General features: G+C 46.1%; 1 protein-coding gene across 5 annotated transcripts in view; it reads right to left on the minus strand.

The window, feature by feature from the left end:
- Positions 1-19,649, minus strand: part of SSH1 (slingshot protein phosphatase 1) — a 77,192-nt gene that overhangs the window by 34,927 nt on the left and 22,616 nt on the right. For 3 of the 5 annotated variants that reach the window (XM_035257498.3, XM_035257497.3, XM_035257501.3), the window contains exons 1-4: positions 12,421-12,659; positions 7,816-7,919; positions 2,464-2,528; positions 1,250-1,371 (exon numbers count right to left, since the gene is read on the minus strand). In XM_035257498.3, the coding sequence (XP_035113389.3) occupies positions 1,250-1,371; positions 2,464-2,528; positions 7,816-7,919; positions 12,421-12,563 (434 nt within the window). In that variant the 5' untranslated portion in view covers positions 12,564-12,659. Of the gene's footprint in view, positions 1-1,249; positions 1,372-2,463; positions 2,529-7,815; positions 7,920-12,420; positions 12,660-19,649 lie in introns of those variants that run through there. The other 2 variants (XM_035257500.3, XM_035257499.3) reach the window with 1 other exon arrangement.

Genomic DNA, 19,649 nt, shown 5'->3' on the forward strand with positions numbered 1-19,649 from the left:
CTTCAAATGCACCTCACTGCTCTGCCTCCACCCTGGAGCTCACCTGACTGCCCACTTGCCCATTAAGATTCGGCTTAGGGGCCAGGCCTGGTGGCTCACACCTGTAATCCCAGCATTTTGGGAGACCAAGGCAGATTACCTGAGGTCAGGAGTTTGAGACCAGTGTGACCAACATGGAGAAACCTCGTCTCTGCTAAAAATACAAAAAAAATTAGCTGGGCGTGGTGGCACATGCCTGTAATCTCAGCTACCTGTGAGGCTGAGGCAGGAGAATCGGTTGAATCTGGGAGGCGGAGGTTGCAGTGAGCCAAGATTGCGCCACTGCACCACTCCAGCCTGGGCAACAAGAGCAAAACTCCGTCTCAGAAAAAAAAAAAAAAAAAATTTGGTTTAGGCTTCACCCCTGCCAGGCACTCTCAACAGCCGCCCCCTCCTGCAATCACTGTCTCCCTCCTACCTGGTTGTTGTGACTATCTTCCTGCTTCCTTAGAAGCTCTCTGAGGCTAAGAACTGTGTGTACTGCTGCTTCTTTGTTTACCTGGGCCTAGCCCATTGCCTCATACACAGGAGAATGCAAATAAATCATATGCTTAAAGAATGAGTTGATGAAAGAAGGATGAATAAAGGGAACCTAACCTAGTTTTAACAAATCCAGGTTTTGCAATGATCTCGCAGGCATTCATTTATCTGAGATGTCTGGGGAGTGATTCAACCCTCATCTTACACACACCATGGGGTCAATGCTATAACTTCCTTGGCCTCCAGTTAGTGGGAAATTATAAGCTACTCTTAAACCCTCTGACCTAGAACCTGCCATGAAGCTCTTGAGAATCCATGGAGTATCACTATGGGGTCAGGTGTCTGGGACGAAGCCCAACAACCTCCAGACTTCTCCATGGGCCCCTCTGTCCAGGAGGGTCCCCTTGCTTCCCCTGACTCCAGTTTGGCCTTCTGTGTTCGGCGTTGCTGTCACTTCCTTTAGGAAGCATTCCTGGCTAGGGCGACCCACTCTACAGTAGCTGGCGTGAAACCTCTAAGCACAACTTTCTGTCCTCTCAAATGACTCTGTACTCTGAGAGCATAGCCTGGAGCTGGCACGGTGCCTGGCACACATTGAAATGGCACACCCTAGTGTTCCATCAGGATGCAGCCCTCTCCCACCTCTGATGGCTATGGGACCATGGAAACCTTTTTCCAGCAGCAACTCCTGCCCCCTCACAGAAGTGAACACCTAGCCCATCAGACTCACCTTTCCTTACTAGAAAAGTCCACTCCCAGCAAGATATTCTCCTCGGTGTCCTGGCGCCCGCTGCTGTACACCACCACCATGTACCGGACCCGGTCTGCCCAGGCGCTCTCCAGGCGCACAGCCTGGAACAGGACAGACACACTCTCACTGGCCTGCTTTGGAGGTGGTGCCTCTGTCCCATCTCCAGTGCAAGATCAACACTTTCAGTGTTCTACCTATCCCTCTGGGAGTTAAAAACAAAGAGTAAATTCTTGGCTGGGCATGGTGGCTCGGGCCTGTAATCCCAGCATTTTGGGAGGCCAAGGTAGGCAGATCACTTGAGGTCAGGAGTTCGAGATCAGCCTGGCCAATATGGCAAAACCCCATCTCTACTAAAAATACAACAATTAGATGGGTGTGGTGGTGTGTGCCTGTAATCCCAGCTACTTGGGAGGCTGAGGCATGAGAATTGCTTGAACCCAGGAGGCAGAGGTTGCAGCGAGCTGAGATCGCACCGCCACACTCCAGCCAGGGTAACAAAGTGAGATTCTGTCTCAAAAAATAACAACAAAAAAACAAAGAGGAAATTCTTGAGAGCAGGAATCAGGCCTTGTTTCTCTCTGCAGCACCAGGGACACTGCCTGGCTCAGAGGAGACACCCACAAATGCATGAAATCAGTGAACAAATGAAATTAAAAGAAAGTTCTTATTTAGGACAACTGCTGCGGAAGACCTGTTTTATCCCTCCTCTGGCCCCTCTGGGGTACTGAGGAGTCAACCTGGCTTCGGCTTTGGTAAACAAATTTGGGGAGCATTTGTTGTAACGTAAAAGCTTTCCCCCCTATCATCCATGGATGGTTCCCCACCAAGTTTCACAATTAAAAATTAAAACTTGCTGTCTGGGCATGGTGGCTTATACCTATAACCCCAGGACTTTGGGAGGCAGAGGCAGGAGAATCACTTGAGGCCAGGAGTTCAAGATGAGCCTGGGAAAACAAGCAAGACCCCATATCCACAAACATTTTTTAAAAAATTAGCCAGGCAGAGTGGCACACACTTGTAGTCCCAGCTACCCAGGAGGCTGAGGTAGGAGGATTGCTTCAACCCAGGAGTCTGAGGCTTCAGTGAGCTAGGATCACGCCACTGCACTCCAGCCTGGACAACAGAGAAAGACCCCAACTCATTAAAATTAAAAAAAAAAATTTTTTTAACTTGACATTCTCACTGCTTCTTACCAGCTTGATTCTGTCTTCACAACGCAGAAGGTTGATCATCACCTGAAGATGCTGAGGCAGGTCACCTGTTGGACCAATAAAGAAAGGTTTAAAAGGTCTCCTACCTACTTTCTAGGAAAAAAAACTCTGAAAGGCTGATTTTGAGGGCCTGGAAAAAGACTGAGAAGTCAAAATTTCTCTACCTACACCACAGGAGAAACATCACAAGAACTTAAAGCCTTGATTTCTCTTACACCACCCTGAATACTGTGTGACGCAGACAGGTGACATAGAGTTTACTGTAACGTTGTTAAAAGTTGCTCTTATTTCCTGAAATACATACAATATAGGTTTCCAAATACAAAATGTGGAAAACACAGGTAAGCTTGGAGAAAAATGTTATTTCACTCAAGCCAAAATGTTGCTGGGCAGGCTGGGGTGCCTGGAAACGACAGCTGCGGCTGGAAGTGAGGCATTCACTAAGAGCTGATCATGAGAGAAAAGGACAGAGCATCACGTCTCCTCTTCAAACTTCTCTTTTTTTTTTTTGAGACAGAGTCTTGCATTGTCGCCCAGGCTGGGGTGCAATCTCGGCTCACTACAACCTCTGCCTCCTGGGTTCAAGCGATTCTTCTGCCTCAGCCTCCCAAGTAGCTGGGATTACAGGCGCACACCACCATGCCTGGCTTATTTTTGTATATTATAGTAGACTATAGTAGAGACTATAGTAGATTATAGTAAAGATTACAGTAGAGTATTTTGTATATTATAGTAGAGACGGGGTTTCATTATGTTGGCCAGGCTGGTCTCGAACTCCTGACCTCCAGTGATCTGCCTACTTTGGCCTCCCAAAGTGCTGGGATTACAGGCATGAGCTACCCTGCCCTGTCCCCACTTCAAACTTCTGCATTTTCCACAGGAGGCAGACATTATTTCCATACCCAGGTGGGGAAATGTTTAAGTGACTCTACAGATAGCAGCTGTATGCTGGCTGCCCAGAGAAATAATTTGAGTAGACAACAATCTGCATTTTCTCTTTTCTTGCCAAAAATGACGTACTCTCTTTTTTCTTCACTATGTAAAACACACAGTAATCCTGGGTGGCTTCTGAACTTCTCTGAGCTGCCCCAGAGTTCAGGAGGTGTCCCTGGAGTGCAGTGAGGAAAGTCTCTTACTGGCCATGAGTCTCAAGTGAAGCAGGAGACCCTGTCAGAAGAAGGGTACACTTTCACGGCGGGGGAAAGCTCTAAGGGAGGTGGATAATTAATAAGTAGCAGATGTGACTCCAAGGTTGCTTTTTTCTCCAGCTTATACATTTTTCTTTATATTTGCAAGGATTTCTTTCTGAAGAAAGATTCATCTGTAAAGACCCTAATATCAGCCTGGTGTGGTATTTCATACCTGTAATGCCAGTGCTTTGGGAGACCGAGGCCGGAGAGTCACTTGAGGCCAGCATTCAAGACTAGCCTGAGCAACATAGCAATATCTTGTCTCTACAGAAAAGTAAAAAATTAGCTGGGCTTTCTGGTTCACATCTGTAGTCCCAGCTACTTGGGAGGCCAAGGCAGGAGGATTGCTGGAGCCCGGGAGTTTGAGACCAGCTGGGCAATATGATGAGACCCTGTCTCTACAAAGGAAAACAATTTATCCTACATACCACAATCAGAGCCCCAAAAGGACCGATGATGCTTACACACTCAAATGCTCCAAAAGAAAATATTCTGTTTGTTCCTTTTTGCAAACGCATCTTTTTTCATTTTAAGGGAGAATGACACATGATATCCAAATTGCACTTCCTGCCTCAGAGAGGAATTGGGTCATTAGAATCTTGTGCCTCTAGTCAGGAGGGTAGACGCCATGTTAAACGTTCTTTCTTTTTCTTTTTCAATAGAGATAGGGTTTTGTCATGTGGCCCAGGCTGGTCTTGAGCTCCTGGACTCAAATGATCCTCCCATCTCAGCCTCCCAAAATGCTGGGCTTATAGGCATGAGCCACTTAAGCTGGCCCAATGAAACATTCTTTCCACAATAAATAAAATTTTAAAATGAAAAGAACCACGCTCCTCTTATCTATGCTCTCCAGTCATACAATTCCACGGTGTATAACATCCTATGTTGGCCCTGCTTCCTATGATGAGTGATTTGGAGATAATTTGGTGATTAAAGAAAGTCATAGAGCTCCCCACCCCCTTCTTCCACCCATCATGTCACCAACGCAACACAAGACCATGAGCCAGTTCTTCACCTGCCTGGGCCCTCCCACCACCTACCCGAGTCACAGAACTGTATTGAGGAAAGCAAAAATAAACCCCTGCCTGATAAATGCCTAAATGAAAGGGACATTTTCCACACAGATAAACTTCTTTCAGTGGGATTGTTTGCTGAGATATGGAACTGCTGACAGACAGAAATCCAAACCCCAGTCTGACATCCACACACAAAAAATATAAGCCCTAGAAAGGGTCTCAAATTGACCGGACTGGCTGAAACAAACTGGACTACTTTTCCATGGACAGAATTAACTCTCAGTTGTACTCAGCTCTGCACTGTGTTACTGGGGGCACTCTGGTACATTCAGGAAACTTGATGGTAATTCTAGGGAAAAAAAGGAACTAAAGTCTAGTCTGTGCCTGTCCCAAGGTCATTTACAGACCGCCTATGGACAGCTGGTGGCCCCTCTGCCTTCTGACCTCATCGTACATTCCAGATCTCAGGGCACAAGAGTCAGCCAGCTGGGGGCTTGCATCCTACCCTTCCAGTCTTTGGATTAGAGGAAGGTGGTAACTGACACTTAGCAGGCAGAGCTAGAGCATTTGCTTTGTTATATGTGTTACAGTTAAAACATGAACAACAGCTACGTTTCTAATAAGGCAGAACCATTAGCAAATTCAAGAATGAAGGATCTGGCTGGGTATGGCACCTCACACCTATACTCCTAATGCTTTGAGAGGCTGAGGTGGGAGGATTACTTGAGGCCAGGAGTTGGAGACCATCCTGAGCAACATAGTGAGACCTCATCTACACACACATACACACATACACACACACACACACACACACACAACTAGCCAGGTGTGGTGACACACATCTATGGTCCCAGCTACTCAGGAGGCTGAGGCTGGAAGATCACTTGAGCCAAGGCTACAGTGAGCTATGATCATGCCACTGCATGCCAGCCTGGACGACCGAACGAGATCCTGTTTCTAAAAAAAATTTTATATAATTAAAGAAAAAAAAGAATGGTATGTTTATAGCTATATTGTACTAGAAGTCATTATAGAAACAATGATAGTTACCCACATATATACATATACACGCACACACACACACACACACACACACACGCACAGATATAGCACCTACTAAGTAGGTATGTTACACAGGTAACTCTAAATTTCTATATTGTCTGAGGTACCGGTATTTGATGCCCATTGTAAAGACTAGGAAACTGAGGCTTAGAAGTTGACTTTTGATGGCTCAGTAAGTTGAACTAGGACCAGAGGACAGGTCTACCTGGCTTCAAAAGAAATACTATTTCCACAAACTGCACCGCCTCCTTGTACAGGACAGTTATTTTCTCCGCTTGAAACGGACTTAAATATTGATGATCATATATTGGTCTGTGAAAATACTGACTGAGCCTTGGCGTTTGCTACACATTACATGGTGTAGACTTCTAACCTGAGCACTCAGATCTAAAATGAAGCTGAATGACTTGAGGTTAAACAAACAAAATGATCACAGGTAACAAGAAAACTGGCCACAGTGGCTGGTTGGTTTCACCTGCTGCTGTACTGAAAGGTAGAGGCCTTCCCAGCTCACAGACATTCAATTATGCTCTGCCTCTCCAAGAAATGCCCTGAGATGCTGTCCACCTACGACAAAGATTCATTTGTATGCAAGCATTTTTTTTTCTTTCTGTTTTTTTTTTTTTTTTTTTTGAGATAGGGTCTTGCTTTGTCATCCAAGCTGGAATGCAGTGGCACAATCATGGCTCATTGCAGCCTTGACCTCCTGGGGTCAAGCAATTTTCCCACCTCAGCGCCCCCTGCCACCGCCCCCATCTTGCTGGGATTACAGGCATGTGCCAGCATGCCCAGCTAATTTTTGTATTTTTCTGCAGAGATAGAGTTTCACTGTATTGTTCAGGCTGGTCTGGAACCCCTGGGCTCAAGCAATCTGCCCACGTTGGCCTCCCAAAGTGATAGAATTACAGGCAAGAGCCGCTGTCCCTGGCCACAAGTGTTTTTTGTTACTGTTTTTAAGAAACAGGGTCTCTGGCAGGGCGCGGTGGCTCACGCCTGTAATCCCAACACTTTGGGAGGCTGAGGCGGGCAGATCACAAGGTCAAGAGATTGACACCATCCTGACCAACATAGTGAAACCCTGTCTCTTCTAAAACACAAAAATTAGCTGGGCAAGCTGGCGCATGCCTGTAGTTCCAGCTACTCAGGAAGCTGAGATAGGAGAATCACTTAAACCCGGGAGGCAGGTGGAGGCTGTGGTGAGCCAAGATTGTGCCACTGCACTCCAGCCTGGCGACAGAGCAAGACTCTGTCTCAAAAAAGAAAAAAAAAAAAGAAAAAGAAAAAGAAACAGAGTCTGTCTCTGTCACCCAGATTGGAGTATAGTGGTGTGATAGTAGCTCACTGCAGCCTCAAACTCCTGGGCTCAAGGAATCCTCCCAAAGCACTGGGACTACAGGTGTGAGCCACCATGCAGGGCCATATAAGCATTTTTTGAATTCTTCTTTTCAAATTGCCTTCAGTTTTGAGTGAAGTCTCCCTAAAACCAGTCTTATTACTTAGTAGGCATTTCTTTCTAAACTCAGTTTGATCCTCACTCTATTACTTCTATCCACTTCCTAAAAACAAACTATGATAGAATCAAGACTTCCCACTATAGCATCTATCTCAGAGTTGGAGCCAAAGGCCCTTCAAGAAATCTCCAAATGAGTGTTTTCCAAATGCTTGGAGAAATCCATCCCAAGCCTAGGTATACAGTACTCCAGATGGTTATTTTCAAGTGGATGACATCTGGCTATAATTCATTTTGGTGCATTTGTTAAAAAGTCAGACTGTAACTTACAGTTTGCGTTAACTGATAAACTACAGAGAGGAAATCTTTGTATCCCAGCTGGTTGCTGCTGACTACCTTACTCCTGACACAAACAGACATGACTTAAAAGGCTGGAAAACAGGCATGGCCTGCTCAAGAAAGAGCATCTGAGCCTCTGCCTGCACTGGTCATTGCAAACCTGTGTTCTCCACCATTTCTTAGGCCTTCAAACTCAGCAACATCACCAACAATGGAAGTTTCCTCTGCTGTCCAGAAAAGCAGTTCCAATTTAAGAGTATTAACTGAGAGCCCTCACCTGCATGCTTGTGGGGGTGTTGAAGACTCCGCTGGCCTTGAGGGCTGCTTCCCTGTTGTAAGAAGAGGGCTGCACCTTTCACCATGAAAAAGCTCTCGCTTAAGCTGGGAAGGATAAGACAAGAGCACAGTTAGACTGGAATTCAGAGAGGAAAACGAGCAAAGACTTACTGCAGGAGAAAAAGCTTTTGCATGGACAAATGGCATGTAAAATGCAAATAGGATGAAACTGCTTTTATAATAATTCCATAAAGTTCTCTTCCCAAACCTTGCTTTTGCTAAAGGCTTGCTACCGGAGAATTTTTGTGACAAAATAATGCTTGTGTGTTAATACCCAAAGTTCTATGTAGGCTCTCTCAGGGGCACAGGCCCCTTTCTGCAGAATACTGGACAGGGATCTCACTGTAATACAACATTTTCTTCTTCTTCTTCTTCTTTTTTTTTTGAAACGGAGTTTCGCTCTTGTTACCCAGGCTGGAGTGCAATGGCGCGATCTCGGCTCACCGCAACCTCCGCCCCCTGGGTTCAGGCAATTCTCCTGCCTCAGCCTCCTGAGTAGCTGGGATTACAGGCATGCGCCACCGTGCCCAGCTAATTTTTTGTAATTTTTAGTAGAGACGGGGTTTCACCATGTTGACCAGGATGGTCTCGATCTGCCGACCTCGTGATCCACCCGCCTCGGCCTCCCAAAGTGCTGGGACTACAGGCTTGAGCCACCGCGCCCGGCCTTCTTTTCTTTTTTTTTAAGACACAGTTTCACTCTGTCATCTAGGATGGAGTGCAGTGGTGTGTTCTCGACTCACTGCAACCTCTGCCTCCTGGGTTCAAGCGATTCTCATGTCTCAGCCTCCACAGCAGCTAGGATTATAGGTATGTGCCACCATGCCTAGCTAATTCTTGTATTATTAGTAGACATGTGGTTTTACCATGTTGGCCAGGCTGATCTCAAACTCCTGACCTCACGTGATCCGCCTGCTTCAGCCTCCCAGAGTGCCAGGATTACAGTCTCAAGCCACCATGCCCAGCCACAGCATTTTCTTAGTGAACAACTCCCTGATTAGAAGAGAGTGGACTACTTTATGAATTCTCATGCTCTTGCTGTTGATCTCTACTTCTAACTCTCTGGCTTTTAACAACTCCATTGTTTCTTGGTGACTTCCCTTGATGGTCTACAAGATGAAATTATACTTTGATTAGATGTTTGCATTTTAAGAAAAGTAAAGACAGCCAGGGTGGCTCAAGCCTGTAATCGCAACACTTTGGGATGCTGAGGTGGGCGAATCACTTCAGGTCGGGAGACCAGCCTGGCCAACATGGTAAAAGCCCATCTCTACTAAAAACACAAAAATTAATCAGGTGTAGTGGCGCCTGTAGCCCCAGCTATTTGGAAGGCTGAGGCACAAGAATCGCTTGAACCTGAGAGACGGAGGTTGCAGTGAGCCAAGATCAAGCCACTGCACTCCAGCCTGGGTGACAGAGCAAGACCCTGTCTCGGAAAAAAAAAAAAAAAAAAAAAAGAAAAGAAAAGAAGTAGGTGGCTACTGACCTGTGATTTAACTTAGTCAAGGTTGCCCTTCCCACTATTCTTGCAGAAAACCTCAAGTTGACCCAATGAATTTCTCAGCAGAATGGATCTTTTTGGCCTTTGTTATTTTAGCTAGCAGTAACATTTATATCTAACCTACAAATTTAAAAATTACAATTAAAAAATTTGTATTTGGGAGGCTGAGGTGGGAGGATCATTTAAGTTGAGGAGTTCAAGATCAGCCTGGGCAACACTGTAAGATCCTGTTGTACACCATGACTTGGCTATCAAGTTTAGCTTTTGCAGAAATTAAGACATTAAAAAAAGAATGCCTCAGCTATGAATTATCAATTTTTCAAAAATACCATCAACTCTCAAAATTATGCATAAAATACACCAATTTTTTGAGGGGTGGGGACCAAGTCTCACTCTGTCACCCAGGTTGGTGCAGTGTCACAATCTCAACTCACTGCAACCTCTGCCTCCCAGGTTCAAGCGATTGTCCTGCCTCAGCCTCCCAAGTAGCTGGGACTACAGGCACATACCACCATACCTGGCTAATTTTTTATTTTTAGTAGATATGGGGTTTCACCATGTTGGCCAGGCTGGTCTCAAACTCCTGACCTCAAGTGATCTGCCCGCCTAGACCTCCTAAAGCGCTGGGATTACAGGTAGGAGCCACCACACCCTGGCAAAATACACCAAAATTATTAACAACGGCTTTGCAGGGAGTTGGAGAGAAAGGGGAATAGATTATCTTCTATTCAGTATTTTCCAAATGTTCTATATTAAGCATATATTAACTTTTTAAAACATCTATTTTTGTTTGATTCTCAAGATAATACAAAAACAATAATATAAAACACATACTACACTTTGTAACTTAGAAAGGAACATACTACTCTCAATAATTTTGTGAAACAAGGTCACGGTTCAAACTGTAGGCAACTATAAAAATATCTCTCTTGAACAACCAATTAATATATACATGTTTTGAAGGAAAAAGTTCCTACGAAAAAGCACTCTTCTAATTAAAGAGAACCTTGAAATTAAGCAAATCAATTTCTGACAGAAAGAAAAGATATTTTCTACAATCACCTTTGCCCCAGACATCAGATATTCATAGTTAAATATTTGTATTCTGGAATAACAAACTCAGCAAAGCCTAAAGTATGACACCAGGTGCCAAGAAAACGCCACATAAACTAGCATTTCCAATCAACAGCTCCTGAAATCAGGAAAACTGTTATGTTGTACGATATTAAGTCCACAATAAAATCTGTTAGTTTTTCTGGTTAAACGCTCATGCTAAAAATAGTGACTGCTCAAATATTAAATAAGAAGACTTAGTTCTGCCTCTCTTGTTCAGTCCTTTGAATTCCAGACAATCGGTTTTCTATGCCTTGTAATACCAACACTTGACACATGACAGCATTTCACCTGCTATTGCAGACGCACTGCCGAGTCATCTTTTCCTCCCTTTCACAGTCATATATTTCTGCTGCAAGGTTCAAGTGTTGAGGAGCCCAGGATTATAAATAATGAAATAAATGAGAAGCAGCCTTTCTTTGCTGTCTCATCCTCACTCACAGGAAGCAAAAGCACTTTAGCATCCATCATCTGGCCGATTAAGACCCAGGCGGTCTCATTTCACAGGCTGCAGAATCACCTAACCCTTTCCACCCATAAAGCTTGTCACTTTCTCCTTCCTTAGAATTTTGCAGCCAAGTCATGTTTTCAGAACTGTTCTTAGACACAGATCACTTACTATTTATTCTCATTACAATGTGAAAGAGCTGTGCAAGAGGCTCCAAACTCATGAAACCTAAAACAACCATTAGTTCATCAAAGCAGATGGGGAGATCTTTTCGAGACATCAACTGCTTTTGTTCATGAGATTAAAAAAAAAATTCATACTGACCAGAAATCCAAGCACTCTGGAAAAAGCCAACCATTAACCATGACCTTTGCCTTGGAAACCATGGGCAAAAATTCCCCTTGGTTTCCCTTACATTTCCTTTGGAAAAAAAAAAAAAGGAACAATGCAAAAGGCTAGGCTGGTTTTGCTCTGTGACCACTGACAAGGCTGGCTGTTCCTCCTCAGTGTTCCTACACTGATAAGAATCAGGGCCTCCTGCTCTACGCATGAAGTCGGGGGTCAGAATTGATTGGGGCCCTGGAACACTCTGCCTGGAACACTCTGTTCGCCCACAACAATCAGTAACAGGCGTTTACTATAAAAAGCCAAGACTGGAAGCTGCAGGGAAGCCCGAGAAGCAGCGCATTATCCTGAGGCTGTTGAGATCACCCTGTGTGCTGCAAATACAGTAAGGGACACAGCCAGAGGAAACCGCACGACACAACTCTCAGGGGGTGGGGTGGGAGGCCGCAGAGCACGGTCAGTCACAGGATTTATGAAAACAAGATGCAGAAAGTCTCTGTGACCTGGCTTCCCGGCTTCTCTTCTGAGCTCACTCTGGGCCCAGAGCCTCACGTGCCCTCTGCATGGCTGATCTGCACGCTATTTCTAACGGCCACGGCTTCTGACACCGAGAGACACAGGCTCCCGATTCATCAGACCCTCAAAGTGCTCCACTGGGGAAGCCCGTGAAGAAATCCACATTGGTGATGGCACACTCACTTTACTAGGTGCCCAGGGCCAGGAAGCCCAAACCCACAAGCCATCCATCCCAGCCACGCAGACATCAGCCTTCTCACAAAAGATCTGTGTGTCCTCAAAGGAGTGACTGAAGTTACAGAAGGTCAGACACAGGCAGACACAACGGAAATGTCTTCCTCCACTGCTGTAAGAAAATTCTTGATGAGGGATAAAAACAGTCACTGCCCTCTCTACCCGCCACCCACAATGCTTTTATCTCTACCACACCGATCTGTTCTCGGATACTGATTACTGCCATTCGGGAAGCTTCCTAAGATTAAAGTTTCTCCAAAGCACTGAAGACAGACAAAAACCTCAATCAATACTCCTCAAAAAACCCCAAGCCCCAGAATATAAACAGCCAGTGTCATCCAGAAACCGAGCCATGGCAGGAGAACAGAAATCAAGGTGGTCATACGTACTAATTTGAGCTGGAAACCTCTGGACAGCAGAAGTAGTGGGTTGGCCGAAGGAAGATGCAGAAGTCGGTAAAATAAAAGAAGTTCGTGGCTGCAGTGCTCATATCTCTAACGCCCCCTACAACTGCCCTTGGAGCTCTGGCCATCTGCTCCCTACGGAGATCAGGAAAGGCCGGGAGGCTACCGAGTGCTTCCACGAGAGCTGGGGAGCCGACTCCTCCCCGGAGTCCCACCCGAAGAGTAAATGGCTCTTGTGGAACTCTTGTCTTTCTCTGATATTTTGGCTGAAAAAGGCCCTTGTCCCAGCACATCCTGATGAAAGAGGGCCATTCAGCAAAACAGCTGAGGTTCCTCTAATCACTGCACTCCTACGGGCTTTTCTGTGGGCTCGAGAAACAAGCGCCAGGGTGTGCGTTCAGCATTGTGAGGGCAAACAGCTGCCCCCAAGGAACCAACCCCAAGCAACAAGACCCCCTTCCGATTCAAATCGACATTCTAAAGGATGACTCTTTCTTTCAAATCAGCATCCATTCACCCAACAGTGACGGTGACGTGGGCAGCTGCCGCAGTTAGTTATTCTGAGTGCTAAAACACTGTTACAGTCTGAAAATCCTCAGTCGTGCTAACAGCTACCTGAGGGGACACGCCAGGTAGAGGGGACCACATGCACACTGATGAGGAGCTCTGGGATGCGCACAGTACCCAGGGCAAGTCAGGCTGCAAAGGTCCTGAAGGGTGGAGGCGTGATCCCAAACCCTCCAGGCACAAGCCAGCCAAGAGCTGGGTTTTAAGCACTTCTTTCAGCAAGAGAAATAAATTCAGGATGTGAGTAACCACGATGCAGGAGAGAATGGAGTAAGTACCCTAAAAAAGGGGCTCAGCCAGGGTTTACAAGAGGGAGGAGACAGCATTTATCTGGTGACTTCGGAAACAATTCCTGAAGGAAGCAGCACTGAGTAGGGGCTTCTCTTCCCTCAGCTCACAAGTGACCAAGTGATCCTCCCTGAGGATTAAGTGAAACACACATTACCGTGATTCTGATTTTGCAGCTTGCCAAGGAGCATGTATCTCTACAAGAGGGGGCTGGACTCACATCTATCTGCCCCACGCCCACCTGCTTCACCCCTGGAATGCTGTTCTACTCAACCAGGGTGAAAATCAGAGCCATTATGCCACTGTCACCTCCACTCATACCTGACCAGGTGCCTAACGGCAAAGTCACTAAAGCACTGAGGAGTCAGATGTGGATCACATCTTCACGCCTTCTTCCCAACGTGTGAATGCATCATGCGTGGGAAAGAGGGAAGGAACCATTCAAGGAAACACAACTCCAGGAAGATGAGACTGTGCCAGGGTTCTTCTGCCTGCCCAAGCAGAAATCAGGGGGGCGGGGGACCCACGGCCTTACCCTACCCACTGCTGTCACAGTTGGAGGGACAGGACACATCCTTTAGTCCTTCTGTACTGCATGGAGAGGCTCAGGAGTTCTGTAAGCAGCACAGCCACGCTGACCAAGAAGTTGCTTTTAAGGCAGGTTTCTCATCAACAGGACTATTATTTACCAAGCATCTCCCAAGCGGCAAGGCTGTACGAGGTACTTAGTTGTTCCATGTCATCAAATTCTAGCAGGTCTGCAGGGTGAGGTATTTTCTCCATGACAGATGAAGGAAGCCCATCAATGATTCTAAAACAGAATCTCCAGTGATAGCATGAACAACTCCCATGGTGACTGGTGCACTTCAAGGTTTAAGAAAAGTAAAAACTGGCTGGGCATGGTGGCTCATACCTGTAATCCCAGCACTTTGGGAGGCTGAGGTGGGCGGATCCCTTAAGGTCAGGAGTTCAAGACCAGCATGGTCAACGTGGCGAAACCCCTTCTCTACTAAAATATAAAAATTAGCCAGGTATGGTGGTGCATGCCTGTAATCCCTGCTACTCAGAAGGCTGAGCCAGAGAATAGCTTAAACCCAGGAGGCAGAGGCTGCTGTGAGCCAAGTCACACCACTGCACTCTAGCGTGGGCAAGAGGGCGAGACACTGCCTTGGGAGAAAAAAAAGTAAAAATAATGGTCTGGGAATTAATAGTTCTGGGTTCCAATTTACATTCTACCATATATGTTCTGACATTCTCTTACAGCATTCTGTTCATTCATCCAAACAGCCAAACATTTGCAGGGTATGGAGCACCGGGCTAAGTCAAGCCAGCCCAAGCACTGATAAAGGCAAAGACAGCCACTCTCTTTAAGGAATGGGTATATGTGCTGGTGATCTGGGTGTCTGCTCTGCTGCGCAGAAACAACACTTCTGGAAGAACAAAAATAGTAGGTATAGAAACATCACAGCATACAGTATCATCCAGATGCCCCTGAATTCCAACTTTGGTCATACATTGAAACAACCTATCAAACTTCTGAAACACGTTCAATGCCCAGGTCCAGCCTCAGCTGTCTAATTTGGAAGGTCTGTGATGAGCCCTGGACCTCCACTTTTTAAAAGTTCCAGGAAGCTGGGTATGGTCTGTAATCACAGCACTTTGGGAGGTCAAAGTGGGAGGATCACTTGAGCCATGGAGTTCAATTAACCTGGGCAACATAACAAGAGATTATCTCTAGAAAAAATAAAAATAAAATTAGCCAGACATGGTGGTGTATGCCTATAGTCCCAGCTGCTCAGGAGGCTGAGATGGGAGAATCACTGGAGGCTGGTGAGGTCAACGCTACAGTGAACTGTGACCATGCCACTGCACTCTAGCCTATGAGACAGACCTCATCTCCAAAAAGTTCCAGGGGGTGCTTCTGACGCACAGCCAAGTTTTTAAAACCTCAGACTCAAATAACATCATGGCCAGACATGGTGGCTCACATCTGTAATCCCGGCACTTTGGGAGGCTGATGTGGATGGATCAAGACATGATGAAAACTAGTCTCTACTAAAAATACAAAATCCAGCCGGGTGTGGTGGTACATGCCTGTAATCTGAGCCACTCGGGAGGTTGAGGCATGAGAATCACTTGAACCCCAGAAGTCGAGGCTGCAGTGAGCAGAGATTGTGATCCTGGAGTCCCCATTGCATTCCAGCCTGGGTGACAGAGTGAGAATCTGTCTCAAAAATAAACAAACCAATAAATAACATCAGAAAACAAAGAGAAAACAGGCTTCTCCATGGGCTTCATAGAGATACCTCTCACAAAGGTACACATCAATGTTTTCTGCTGGTAAAAGATAATACCAACAAAAAGGCATAGTGCTCTCAGAAGGTGGGTGACGCGATTAGGTGCAATGAAGGGAGGTCATGCTAGAGTCAAAAACAAAATAATACTCTCTTTGGAAGCAGTAAAACAGACACTAGTCTTCTACTACACACTTTAAGAGACTCGAATGTTCTGCTTGTCCTCTAAAGGAGACGCTGCATCACGACAATATGAAATGATGACAGCGATAGCAAAAATAGATCAGACCTTTGTTGTCTAGAACAGACATGGGGTCTCGCTACGTTGCCCAGGCTGGTCTCCAACTCCTGGGCTCAAGCGATTGTCCCGCCTTGGCCTCCTAAACTGCTGAGATGACAGGCATGAGACACCTGCTTTCTACATCAGTTCCTTTTAAGTTTGGTTAGTGTAACTGGTTTCTCAGAACTTGGTCATCCCTGAGTGAACTCACAATTTCAAGTTTCAGAATGTCCAAAGCTAAGAAACAAACCTCGTCCTTATGGTTGAGCCACCACACTGTCAACATTACAAATTCTCAGCACCTGAATGTCTGGTATACTAATACAATCAGTGTATATTGTTTTAAGTAAGTAAATAATAGCTTCAATCTAAATGATGCTTTCTAGTTTACAGAGAGTTTGTCCCTACATTTTCAACTTAATTTTTACAATCCCATTCCTCTGATGAAACAACCCCAGCCTGGGCAACATGGCAAAACCCTGTCTCTACAAAAAATACAAAAATTAACTGGGTGTGGTGGTATGCACATGCAGTCCCAGTTATTTGGGAGGCTGAGGTGGGAGGACCACTTGAGCCCAGGAGACAGAGGTTGCAGTGAGTTGAGATGGCACTATTGCACTCCAGCCTAGGCGACAGAGGAAGATGTCTCAAAAAAAAGAAAAAAGGAAGAAATGAAAAGAAACAGCCAAGACTGGGAGAAGATAAATGACTTGTCTGTGGTCATTTGGCTAATAAGAGGCAGAATGGGGCTGAGAAAGTTCGGCACTCTTCCTGAAGAATCCATAGGTCAGAGAGCAGAAACATCAGACCAGCAGCAATAGCAGCAACGTGGAAAGCTGATCAAGACTGAGAGTGCTCAGTGAGGCACTGGACGGATTCAGAACCCAGACCTAGCAAAGTGAAGATGATAAAGACGTAAAGGAGATGGAAGATTCACTATTTGGAGAGAGATTAGCTGAAGACAACAAGTGGGATGGGAAATTCTTTACAAGGTTTTCCCACAGGTTCTTCCCTCATTTGGACTCGTGTTTAAAGGTCACAAAGACCCTGAGCTGGGCCAAGGTCTGGTTCTTCTTCACTGTGTGCCTTGCAGTGCAACATGGCAGGGCCTCATTCCAAACATCATTCTTCAGAACCTAAGAAAACAAATAACTCTAGGAACACACCTGTCAACCGGAGCTCCCAAACTGTACCCCCCTAAACACATATTGCTGAGCATAGAAAAATTCCAGCGCTGCAGAGCATTATACTTAGGGAAAAGGGTCACAGACAAGAAATGCTGGCAGGGCTCATTACAAATATCTTTGCTGCTGGGACATGTATTGTTTGGCTAGAAGGCGTAGGCTTCTCTCAGAGAGAAGGAATGTCCAAAAGTATTTCAGACAGTAAGACACGTTCTCTGAGCCAGTTACACAGCTCTCCTTCAAACCAACGGGTAGCAGCAAGCAGCTGAACCCAACAGCGAGCTCACAAAAGCGAGATTTTTTTTTTCCTCCCTAAATAAAGACAGCAAGTGATGTGTCTTGGCTTGGTTGAACAAATCTTAAGATGGTTCCCTGATGACCCCAAGAGCCCTCAGGCCCCATGGATGCTAGAGCTAATGCATCTTCCTCCAAGCATCTGCTCCACCAGGATCTAAGCCCCCTTCGAGAGGGCAGAAGGTATAAAGGCTGCACTGTGAAGGGAAATGCTATGGCAGCAAAGACACCCGAGCGCGCCAGAAATAACAGGCACCCGAAGGAAATGTTTCTGAGACAGCTCAAAAATTCCGAGAAGAGATCATACCAAGGATCCCAGGTTCTCAGCCCTGTCTTTGGTATGCAGCTCCATCCCACAGTCGTTAGTCACTGAGTCCTGACTTTGTCAGGGGCCCCTCCTTCCAGGTCTCTTGGGCACCACCCCAGTTCTGGCCCTCCTCACCCCCATGAGCCAGGCGACGTCCCCCCAGCCCCACTGTGTGCCCAGCTCTGCGCCACATATTTGGAACGTCCCAGCAGGCCAGGGCTACTGAGAACATTCACGTGTGTTCTCTACCCATGCTGTCTAGTATGGAGCCACTGGCCAGATGTGTCAACTAAACATTTAAGATGCAGTAAGTGTGACCAATAAACTGGGTTGGTCATTTTATTTCATTTTAATTAACTTAAATGTAAGCTGAATTAGCAGCACGAGGCTATCAGCTATGATTAGGACAGCAGAGCTCTAGAAGCTTTTGGCCTGGTGAGAAGAATCTGGACGAGGACACCCCCCCAACCCCCCTGATACCGCCTCTCACCCACTCCACACAGCCCCTAACCACTGCTCTCATGACATTCTTTCACAGCCCCAGAACTTCAGCCATGTGACATCATCTATTGATTACAGTCCAAATTTCTTATGCTAAATCTCTATGGTTGCCACGATTAGCCATTATATGTTGTTAACCTAAATTTCATTCATCTGCTATTCCCTGACCTCAGGGGCTTAGAATATAGTTAGAAAACATACTTTAAAATAAAAACCCTCCTTGTATTACCTCTTGCACTATTTCTCCTGTTCTCCACTCGACACATCCTCTGCTCTATCCCCAGCTGTAACACTGTCCCATTAAAGTCTACTGGGTTCTCAGCTCATGGCCTCCTTCCTCCCATCTGCCTCCCCACATCAAGCCTGTCTTCCAGTATTCTGTATTCTAGTATTCTCCAGGAAGCCTTCTCTTGTGGCCCTCACTGCAAGCTATAGCTCCTCCCTTTCAACATCTTCTAGCGCCTCCTCTCACTGTGCAGGTGAAAACACTTAGGCTTAGGGGTTAAGTTACTTGCTCAAGGTCACATACAGTTGGTCCTCTGTATCCACGGGTTCCTCATCAGTGCATTCAACCAACTGCAGATAGAAAATACAGTATTTGAGGGATGCTGAACTCTTGGAATTAGAGGGTTCTGCGGTTGCTTGAGCATCCACGGATTTTGTTATCCTCGGCAAAGGGGGATCCTGGAACCAACTCCCTCAGATACTGAGGAAAGACCGTTCTTAGTGATAGGAACCCAAGTCCCTCGATTTCCAAATAATGTTCCCTGACCCATTTATTTACGAACTAGTGGTGAAGCCATCTTCCTGCCAGTATATTTTAACTTCCAATGGGACGTGAGGGCCAGAATACACATACTTTTAAAATCTTCCTCTGTGCTTGACATACAGTAGATTCAGTGTAAGTGCTGGTGGATACACTGGCCAAGCTGTGCCCCTCTCTGAAGCCAGTATTCCAAGAGTAACTCACCCTGGTAATCTCTGTGCCCTGGGCACACTGAGCACTCCCCACACACAGAGTGATCCTGACAGACTCACGGCATCAGTGCTGCACATGAGTTAAAGCCACCTGGAGGTCAGGTCAGGTCTTCCTGGCAACTGAATGCTTCAAACAACACAACAGCAGCTAAGTTCCCCACATCACCTAGAGTGTCTGGAGAGCTAAGGCTATGGCTTCTCTGTCCCAGGATCCCTCTCAGTGCCCAGAAAACAGTGGGCATCAATGCCTCTAATACCAATAACATCTTTGTTGAGTGCCATGCTAAGTACATCAGGCATGTTAACGCCTTTACTCCTCAGTGTCCATCTCTCAGTGTTTTATACATACGAAAACTGAGGCTCAATTAGCTGAGTGGGGTGGCACATGCCTGTAATCCCAGCTACTTGGGAGACTGAGGCACGAGAATCGCTTGAACCAGGGAGGCGGAGGTTGCAGTGAGCCAAGATTGCGCCACAGCACTGCAACAGAGTAAAACTCTGTCTTAGGAAAAAACAACTGA

The sequence above is a fragment of the Callithrix jacchus genome, chromosome 9, assembly GCF_049354715.1.
Source record: "Callithrix jacchus isolate 240 chromosome 9, calJac240_pri, whole genome shotgun sequence".
NCBI lineage: Eukaryota > Metazoa > Chordata > Mammalia > Primates > Cebidae > Callithrix > Callithrix jacchus.